Source organism: Esox lucius, chromosome 7 (assembly GCF_011004845.1).
Source record: "Esox lucius isolate fEsoLuc1 chromosome 7, fEsoLuc1.pri, whole genome shotgun sequence".
In the NCBI taxonomy this organism is placed as follows: domain Eukaryota; kingdom Metazoa; phylum Chordata; class Actinopteri; order Esociformes; family Esocidae; genus Esox; species Esox lucius.
This window is the reverse complement of record NC_047575.1, coordinates 6,948,808-6,959,337: the sequence shown is the minus strand read 5'-3', so window position 1 is coordinate 6,959,337 and position 10,530 is coordinate 6,948,808. Positions and strand designations below refer to the sequence as shown.

The 10,530-nt window shown below is 40.0% G+C and overlaps 1 protein-coding gene across 1 annotated transcript; it reads left to right on the top strand.

Annotated features, from left to right (window-relative positions):
- Window positions 1-543: 543 nt before the first annotated feature.
- Window positions 544-10,447, top strand: grk1b (G protein-coupled receptor kinase 1 b). The gene is made up of 8 exons (XM_010902990.3): window positions 544-858; window positions 1,932-2,644; window positions 4,962-5,089; window positions 5,883-6,040; window positions 6,232-6,315; window positions 7,168-7,292; window positions 8,568-8,769; window positions 9,272-10,447. The coding sequence occupies exons 2-8, from the start codon at window positions 1,946-1,948 to the stop codon at window positions 9,556-9,558; spliced, it is 1,683 nt and encodes a 560-aa protein (XP_010901292.1). The 5' UTR covers window positions 544-858; window positions 1,932-1,945; the 3' UTR covers window positions 9,559-10,447.
- Window positions 10,448-10,530: the final 83 nt, after the last annotated feature.

Below are 10,530 nucleotides of genomic sequence, written 5' to 3'. Positions count from 1 at the left end.
CTCCACCGTGTCTGGATGCACATTAAGGGAGGTCCTCCACCGTGTCTGGATGCACATTAAGGGTGGTCCTCCACCGTGTCTGGATGCACATTAAGGGTGGTCCTCCACCGTGTCTGGCTGTGGAGCCAAAGGTTGCAGGTTTGAGATTTTTGCTCTGCCAAACGCTACAACAGCATATTCACATGAAGTAGGGATCATAACTTAGTGTTGCTGCCAGAGTGTCTTATTCCAACTGAAGCACTTTACCTAAATTTAGCTGTGCCACCACAGTGAAACCCATATGCTGACTAACCAGATTATTCAGATTAAATACAATGTCTCATGTTAAATAAAAATGACATCACAGGCAATGGAGGCAACACAAAGAAGAAAGTACAGAGAGGTGTGGATTGAAGATCGCTTAATGATTTGTTTGACATTCTGTCATAAACTATGATCTTGTGGTATTAATCCTGTGGTCGCCCAGTAATCATCACCCAAGGTGCAGCTTTACCTCAATAGTCTCCGACAAGTTGCTTTCCCTGATAACATACACACGTAATCCCTGAGAGCTAATGAACAATCAAGTAGGATTTCACCATGCGGACTAAGCCTACAGACGATCCTCACACTGCCTGCATCTCTCTATATAGCATAAGCATTGGTTCTGGCGGAAAGGGGAGAAAGAATACCAAAGAGTGACTTCAAGGCGTAACAGAGAGCAGCAAAGATGAGTCAATTATCACTACGTTAAAAACAAGGGCAACCAAAGTTAAGAAGTGTAAATAAAGGTGGATTATATGGTAGATTTGAGCCCAAGTGGATTCAGTCTCAAATCTATCAGCTCCTGTCTGAATTCTTGAGGAAAGAGGAAGAAAGGTAAGGTTGTAATTCATGTAAACTTGGTTAAAAATACAATAATTTAAATAAGGACTGTAAACCCCATATTTGAACCTGTATACACAATATTAATAGCAAATGTAATATGATGAATGTGATTTAAAATCTTGTTTGAGCATTATTTAATTCAAAGTAATGAGACTGTTATTCGTTATCATGTTCAGTTAGCAGCTCATCTGTTTCACATAGTTCACCTGATTATTCTTGCAGAATGGAACATTGCTTTCGCTTGATATTTTAAGTGGGAAATAGTGAGACATATGATTGCACTGTAGGTTGATTCTCTGGTTTTCAGCATATATTAAGTCACACATTGTCTAACTGTATCCTTTAGAAATCACTTGCTGAAAATAATTTTTTTGTATGTCTCGGTACTGGATGTCTCAGTACAGTATGTCTCAGTGTATCTACAGTATATCTCAGTATTGTATGTCTCAGTACAGTATATCTCAGTACTGTATGTCTCAGTACTGTATATCCCAGTACTGTATATCTCAGTACTATATGTCTCAGTACAGTATGTCTCAGTACTGTATGTCTCAGTACTGTATATCTCAGTACAGTATGTCTCAGTACAGTATGTCTCGGGATGAAATTGACTAGCACACCCAGTAGTGAGTGCTACTGGATGTGCATACACTACTGGCTGTATGTATACTCACTGAAAGCCATCACAGTTACATTGAGACACATTATAGTCAGCAATGCATGTTTTACTTGCTTAAAACTGTGATTCAAAGTAAAAATATAAATGTCCAATTCATGTTTTTTTTTTAACATTTATTCAGTCTTCCTTTGAGCAAAGTTAAATTTAGTCAAGCAAATTGTTTGGTTGAGAAGTTTAGGGAAGTAATCCCAATTGGTGAGGATCGGGGTCATGTTAAGCTTAGGCAAGAAATCCCAACTGGTGAAGGTCAAGGGTTGGGTTAGAAAACGAATACTGCACAGGGATTTGAGCCAATATACCACTAGGGTAACCTGTGTGTAATTACCTTATAAGTAAATGCAATATGAACTATTAGTAAGTTGAACTACTTGATCTTTTCTACTAGGTGAAGGACCAGCCATGGATATGGGTGGTCTGCAAAACATTGTGGCCAACTCGGCCTATGTGTCTGCCCGCGGTAGCGTCGATGGTGCATCAGCGTCGGCCATGCGCGACAAGAAGTTTCGCGCCAAACTTGACCTTCCGCACATCACAAAGTGCATGCATATGAAGACCACCGTGGACTCAGCTTTCGAAAGCATGTGTGTCAAGCAGCCCATTGGCAAACGCCTCTTTCAGCAGTATCTGGAGAGTGAAGCAACTCACAAGAACGCCTGCGAACTCTGGAAGGACATGGAGGAATACAACACTGCCCAGGAGACAGACCGGATGCAAAAGGCCCAGAAGATTGTTAATAAGTTCTATGAATCCCAGTCCAAGAACTTCTGCGGTTTCCTGGAGGAGAAGGCGGTGACACGTGTCAAGGAGGACCACAAGAACACCCGCGGAGACCTTTTCAAGGAGAGTGAACAGCTGCTTCTGAAGCACCTTGAGGCCAAGGCTTTGGAAGGCTTCAAGAACAGCATGTACTTCCTGCGTTATGTTCAGTTCAAGTGGCTGGAGGCCCAGCCCATTGACGAGGAGTGGTTCATGGACTTTAGGGTACTAGGGAAGGGAGGGTTCGGGGAGGTACATGCCTGCCAGATGAAGGCCACAGGCAAGCTGTATGCCAACAAAAAGCTGGACAAGAAGAGGCTGAAGAAACGTAAAGGCTACCAGGTAAAATTAGTACCAGAGCATCATTGATTTAAGCATGCCGCTTGTAGTGGCTGTCACCTAAAGCCAAGCCAGTAGCCATGACTGATGTAAATGAAACAGAAACTAACCTCACGTCACTGTAGCCCTAAAGTAGGTCTCAATCAAACAAGTATTCAGTCACCCTGCTTTTTCCTGAACAACCTTTCTTTAACACAAGAATAAACGGTTCAATAAGTCCTACTGTAGGAGAGACAAGCCTACCCAAATGACGGTATGTGAGTATACCTTTCCTAAATATAAACAAGACGTCTACTTAAACAATAGCAAACGGACCGATCCAGCAACAAGTACAAAAGGCTAACAAGAGTACTAGTTGGTTAGACAAGATTACCTCAGGCATCTATACAAGTGCAGCAGAGAGATTTAGTCCACCTTAATCAAGGACAAGAGGCTTGTGTCTTTGCAAGAGACCACAGGTGTAAAGCAGCTCAGAGTAGCAAGACATAGAGAGACAGTATCCATGGCAATGGCCACCCTTCTTGTCAAAGCATTAGTGGGTAATGGATTAACCCTTTGCACAAACTTGGCTGACTCAGGCCTGGAAAGTGGTGAAATAGAGTATTTCACATAGTACTGAGTGTGTACTCACAAGTATTATAATAATAATGTGTTCTTGTGTGTGTCAGGGTACAGAATGGCTGCTGTCTGAATACCGTAGAGTACCGGTAAATCCAGAGCGTTTGGTTATTGGTGTGTTTGTGTAACTGGAAACACTGTTGATTCCATTACTGAACAGAATAGCACTGTAGGTCAGGCCTGGAGCCAGCACCACACTTGGTATAAACCTTTGTAAACCTTCCTGGAACTCTTCCAAGCAGTGGAAATTACATCCTTTCTTTGCACTTAAAAGCTTACAGTCATGATACAGTATAGTTAGTCTTCGTATTCTGTCATGTCAGCCAATAATACACCAAGGTTCTCTGTATCTATGGTTATTAGTAACCAAACCTACAAAGCGATTAAAATCTCTTTGTGGTTAAATAATTCCAGCCAACCAAGGTGTGACGTGACAGCAAAATATAATGTGTTATGTCTGCTAGCTAAATTGCTTAGTATGGCTTAGTATGCCAGCTTATGTGTAATACTTGTCAGTATGACAGTAGACACGTTTCATAGTATCCCCATGCCAAGGCAGCAGCTACTCTTTCTGGTGAATGAAATAATCAAATGTAATATAAGGTTCAAGGATGTTATTTGCTCTAAATTATGATTGACTAAATGCTGTGGAATGAGGCATTACTTAAGGCATACCTAATAATAAAAAAATAAATTCTATACTTTCTATACTCATATATATTATAAATATATATATATATATATGTATATATCTATATATACACATATACAGCTCCGGAAAAAATTAAGAGACCACTGTACCTTTTTCCAAAAGTTGGAAAGGAAAGTTTTGAGTGAGGATCAGAAGCGTTCAATTTGCAGTGGTCTCTTAATTTTAACCCTTCTGTTATATATACTGTGTATATATATAGAAAGTATATATATATATATATATATATATATATATATATATATATATATATATATATATATATATATATATATATATATATATATATAGAAAGAGTATAGAAAGTATAGAAATTATTTTAAAATGATTAGATATGCCTTATTTAGTACCCAATTTGGCCCTTCTTTCCAGAATATTCCTTTTGGTGCATGGATCCTACAAGGGTTCAGGAACATTCCACAGGCATCATGTAGTGAATAGTTCATTCCGTACACTCCCAAAGACTCTCCACTGGATTAAGCTCTGGGCTGTGCAGGTCACTCAAGTAAACTAAATGCAGTGTATATTGACAATGGACAACAGGTTTTGAGATGCCTTTCTGCTCAGAAATGTTGTGCTGGGCCTTTATTTAATTATTTGTGGCTCACTAGTTTGTTTGCCATTCTATTTCCACTGCTCTCGTCAACTAGATGATTTTGCCCACAACTATGGTCACACTGATGTTTTGGTATGTTTCTCTAGATTTGTGTTAACCCTCTAGATGTTGTGCTTAGGTCACTTGATCTTCTCTTTCAAATGTTTCATGTAGGTAAAGGACATCTATTTACTAACTCTGAGACATGGATTTTTCCCTTGACTAACAGCCTTAGTTTCACTTGCAGGCGAAACTGATGTGAAGCATATACCTTAGTTTCTTAGTTTTATATGACATAATTATGTTTATTTATCATCCTTTAGGGGATCATGGAGCAAGATTAGGATTATTTTTAAATTACAGTTGGCTGATTGGTTTCTTTGAATGGTTTGTTTCAGGGAGCGATTGTGGAGAAGCGTATACTGGCCAAGGTGCACAGTCGGTTTATCGTATCACTGGCATATGCATTCCAGACCAAAACTAACCTCTGTCTTGTTATGACCATAATGAACGGAGGGGATCTCAGGTACAAACACACATACATACACACACACACACCCAAGTAATAGTCTAATTTTTATGTCCCTTGGCTGCCTGACAGCGTGTGAGAAGTGTTGCTGCTTCCTTTAATCCCTGCTAAGCAGCCTCAGGTAAACTAAACAACTTTAGAGCTAATAACATGCGGGTGTGAAGGTGCACAGGCCTCAACATCTCTGGGTCACAGCCTCTCTTCTCTATAGGATTCCCCTCAGCCTCAAGCTTCAGAGGGCATTCATAAGGCCTTCAAAAGCATTAAATAGATATGTCATGCATAAGCGATGATGTAAAGTAATCTGGGGGGGCATTTCCAAACATGGCATAACCATTTATTCCATACTTTTCCCTAATTAATCTGCTACATTAAATGGGCCTTATAAAGGGAATATTATTGCACAATAAAGCCTCCAAACTAATTCATTCAAAGTTGAACTTTTCTCTGTTCTAAATTATGTTACCCCCAAAGTTTGGGGAGGTAGTTAAATTCTGCCTTGTTCTGATTTTAGTCTGAATGTTCAAGGGGCTGGAACATAATTCTAATAATTTGTACTGTTGAAGGTACCGATTTGGCCTGCTGTGTGGTATAGCAGACTGAGCTGCTGTACCCAGAACACACATACGCTCCCCTCTCCTTCAACCTTCTCTCACTGTTCTATTTAATTGTATTTTATTTTTTTGATCAATTCAGACTGTGGGCCACCTGTTGCACTATATATTCCAAAACAGTATAATCTAAAACTTATCTATTTTGTCCCTTATCACTGACGACATGGTCACCACAGGTTTCATATGTACAACGTGGATGAGAAGAACCCGGGTTTCAACGAGACCCGAGCATGTTTCTACATAGCCCAGATAATCCTGGGGTTAGAGCATCTTCATCAGCACCGGATCGTCTACCGGGATCTGAAACCAGAAAATGTACTACTGGATGATGCAGGTGGACACGCGCTGTTCCCTTCATAAGCCTCATCAACATACCAGTGTACCTGCAGTGGTTTGGCCCTTGTTAACTTCAGTATCACTTGAACCTACAGATCATTGAGATTCAATGTAATTACATTATTCTCATTGGGGAATATATGATTGCCCTCCGCTACTGTTTAATGTTCGTTTGCGCGTTTCGCCTAGGCCACGTGCGTCTCTCTGATTTGGGTCTGGCTGTTGAGCTTCCGGCTGGAACTGACAAGACCAAGGGATATGCAGGTACACCAGGTAAGTGACAAACATGGGTCCTGTTCAGAAGTAGTAGTGGTGTCCTAAAAGGAAATGGAGCTTTACAGTCATGTACACCTCCTGGACAGTAGACTGTTTGGAAACATCTGAGATCCAATTCAACCCACATTCATTGTTAGATGTAACCCAATTTATCAAATCACAAAAAAAAAATAACATTTGCATTGTGAAATTAAAATAAACAGAAATAATATTTGTTTATGTGAAAAAGTTCACACCTACATTTACCATCCCATAAAATGGCTAAAATTACATTCAGTTGCAACGAATCAGGAGCAAATGATTAGTTCATTACAGAATAACTTGATAAGGTTTGGCCTTCCATGAAGGCCTTCCTTTGTCTGGTTTGGTCTTTATCATATGGGTGTGTGGTAACAGGGGAGAAAAAGCCATTTGAAATCATTCCACTGTCCATCTACAAATAGCGGAAAGAACAAACCACTGGCAATCTACATTGGATATGTTGTCCCACCAAATTCAGACCAAGAGCTGAGAGTAAGCACTTACAAATCCATAAGAACCCTGTGGATCATTTGATCCACAGGATCAAATGACGCAATCAATGTCGGAGTGCATGAGTGACCTGTCAGGATGCACAAACACGTCGTACATGGGAGGTCAGGAAGGAAGAAGCCTCTGCTCTCAAAACAGCAGTACTGTAAAGAGTGGGCAAGAATCCCTCCCAGTTGATGTAAGAGACTGTTAGACAGTTACAAGAAATGTCTACATTGTGTTTCAGCCAAAGTGCCTAATACCAGCAAATGAATCTAGGTTTGTTCTAGATTATTACAGTAGCTACCTATGTTATTACTAATGTCTTGTTTCCTTCAGGGTTCATGGCTCCAGAACTGATTGAAAACAAAGAGTATGATTACACTGTGGACTACTTCACCCTAGGCGTCACTCTATATGAGATGATTTCTGCAAAGGGCCCTTTCAGAACCAGAGGAGAGAAGGTAACAATGGATGTGTTTGGATTTAAACCCTGGTCTCCCACATGGGAACCCAATGTCCTATAATACATATTATATGGTCTGATATAGGGATTCATGATTTGCTTTTTAATAAACCAATTTAAATGTGGCCTGATTACCTAACAGCTCTTCTGGTCTTGTATGATTTTTAAGTAATTAATTTGCATTTTATTGCATGACATAAGTATTTGATACATCAGAAAAGCAGAAATTAATATTTGGTACAGAAACCATTGTTTGCAATTACAGAGATCATACGTTTCCTGTAGTTCTTGACCAGGTTTGCACACACTGCAGCAGGGATTTTGGCCCACTCCTCCATACAGACCTTCTCCAGATCCTTCAGGTCGCTGGGCAATACGGACTTTCAGCTCCCTCCAAAGATTTTCTATTGGGTTCAGGTCTGGAGATTGGCTAGGCCACTCCAGGACCTTGAGATGCTTCTTACGAAGCCACTCCTTAGTTGCCCTGGCTGTGTGTTTCGGGTTGTTGTTATGCTGGAAGACCCAGCCATGACCCATTTTCAATGTTCTTACTAAGGGAAGGAGGTTGTTGGCCAAGATCTCGCAATACATGGCCCCATCCATCCTCCCCTCAATACGGTGCAGTCGTCCTGTCCCCTTTGCAGAAAAGCATCCCCAAAGAATGATGTTTCCACCTCTATGCTTCACGGTTGGGATCTGGAGAAGGTCTGTATGGTGGAGTGGGCCAAAAGCCCTGCTGCAGTGTGTGCAAACCAGATCAAGAACTACAGGAAACGTATGATCTCTGTAATTGCAAAAAAAAGGTTTCTGTACCAAGTATTATGTTCTGCTTTTCTGATGTATCAAATACTTATGTCATGCAATAAAATGCAAATTAATTACTTAAAAAACATACAATGGGATTTTCTGGATTATTGTTTTAGATTCCGTCACTCACAGTTGAAGAGTACCTATGATAGAAATGACAGACTAGACGTGCTTTGTAAGTGGGAAAACCTGCTAAATCGGCAGTGTATCAAATACTTGTTCTCCCCACTGTATATCAGACCACCAGAAGAGCTGTTAGGTAATCAGGCCACATTTAAATTGGTTTATTAAAAAGCAAATCATTAATCCCTATATATATAAAGACTGTTGATTGGCGTTAAAAACTTAAGAAGCTTAGATGTACTGTATGAAGAAATTCGGTTAGCATTTCATCAAGCCTTACGTTGTCACCCATGTGTTATTATGTTTTAGCTAATGGAAGATGTGTTCATTCCTTTGCACCCAGGTTGAAAACACTGAAGTTGAGCGGCGGATATTAAATGATGCTGTAGTGTACACAGATAAGTTCAGCAAAGACTGCAAGGCTATCTGTGAAGGACTGATGGAAAAAGATCCAGTAAAACGTCTCGGCTTCAAGAATAATGAATGTGCAGAGCTTAAAGAACAGCCCTTCTTCAAAGAACTCAACTGGGGACGTTTGGAAGCAGGTAGAAAATTTACTCTACTTAATAAAAACAATGGCTCTTAAAAGTGTTCACCCACATGGACTTTTCCATATTTATTGTGTTTCTGCCACAGAACAATAGAAGAAAAAAAAATAATGTCCAAGTGAAAACATCATCTGCAAATTGTTCTAAATTAATGTAATATATATGTATAACAGGAAATAATTGATTCCATAAATATTGACCCCTTTGCTAAGACACACCTGAATGAGTTGTGGCGCAATCAATTGTCTTAAGAAGTAAAGCAGCTAAATTAGTTTTTTTTGGGGGGGGTATGGATTCAATCTAGTGTAAGATCGGAATTCTATCAAATCACTTATTAACCTTTTCATCAATGATAAACACTGCATGTTGCCTCAAGATCCCTTTAAATATCAAGCACACTATTAGGTCTGTCTAACGATGATCGGATTAAACCCAGGTCCTGTAACATGACCTGTGACATGGCAGTGCCCATCATGCATCTCTTCTCTTCTGAACACAGGCTTGCTTCCTCCACCATTCGTCCCAAACCCCAACACAGTGTATGCCAAAGACATCGATGACGTTGGAGCCTTTAGCACCATCAAAGGGGTGGTCATTGACGCCACGGACAACGAGTTCTACAACGAATTCTCCACCGGCAATGTGCCCATCCCCTGGCAGGAGGAGATGATCGAGACAGGAGTGTTCGGAGAGCTCAACATCTGGGCACCAGGGGGCAAGCTGCCTGATGACCTGGACCCCAACAAAATCCCTGTAGCAAAGGGAGGGGCCTGCACGCTGCTCTGAACTCATCAGAATAGTCAGGTGTTTAATACGCGTCGCAGCGATGGAGAGCTTGTTTTGGATCAGGTCCACTCTGTCACATTCATTATGATGTCAGATGAAATGCTGACCCTAGATCAACACTGCCAAGCTTTTCATAACAATAAGACCAGAGTCAATTAAGCCTGAATCACAATAAGACCCGTGTAAATAAAGGCTGAATGGTATTGGAAAAGGATGAATTTGCAAAGTTGGACAATAATGTTCGCTAGCAGGTGTTGGGCCAAAGACACATCAAGTGTTGGGTCTTGAGATGCCTACTGTATGTTAAGTGTGAATACTTCTTGTATAAAGTAGATTTGCTTTTTGAAGCATTTGGTTGCTTTATTAGAGAGGAAAATGGTTAAAGCTAGAAGAGAGAATCTTTCTGGAAGAGGGCTGCATTATAAGCCATGTTAGAACCGTACATTATTGCACTGTAATTAAAAAAATACCTTTATAGAAAATATTATTTTTAGCCAAAGAGAAACAAAATATATTAATTCTAATATTCCTCAGACATGCTAATATCAGGTGTTACTCATGTAAAAATATGAATTGTGATTATATGTTTATGCATTTTATCATATATTTTATAGACATTTATAATTATAACCATCAGTTTAAAAAGAAAAAGTAGTCTACAGGAGTATTGAAATGTTGTAAATTGTTGTAAATACAAAAAGAATAAAACGTTGCAATGCACTTAGGTATTGCAGGATGCGGTTTTCTACATCAACTAATGCAGCAGCAGCCTTGTCTAAGTATGTTCAGCCCCAACGCCAGGGGACATGTAGTGTGGCAGGATGCTTGATGTACAAGAACACCCCCTGAACAGGATGTGACCGAATGCTGTCACAGGGAAATGTGTTTATTGCCCTCAAATGGAGGACTGGGGTTAACAGTTGCTTTTTCCTCTCATACATGAACCATATATTAAATTATGAATGCTACAGT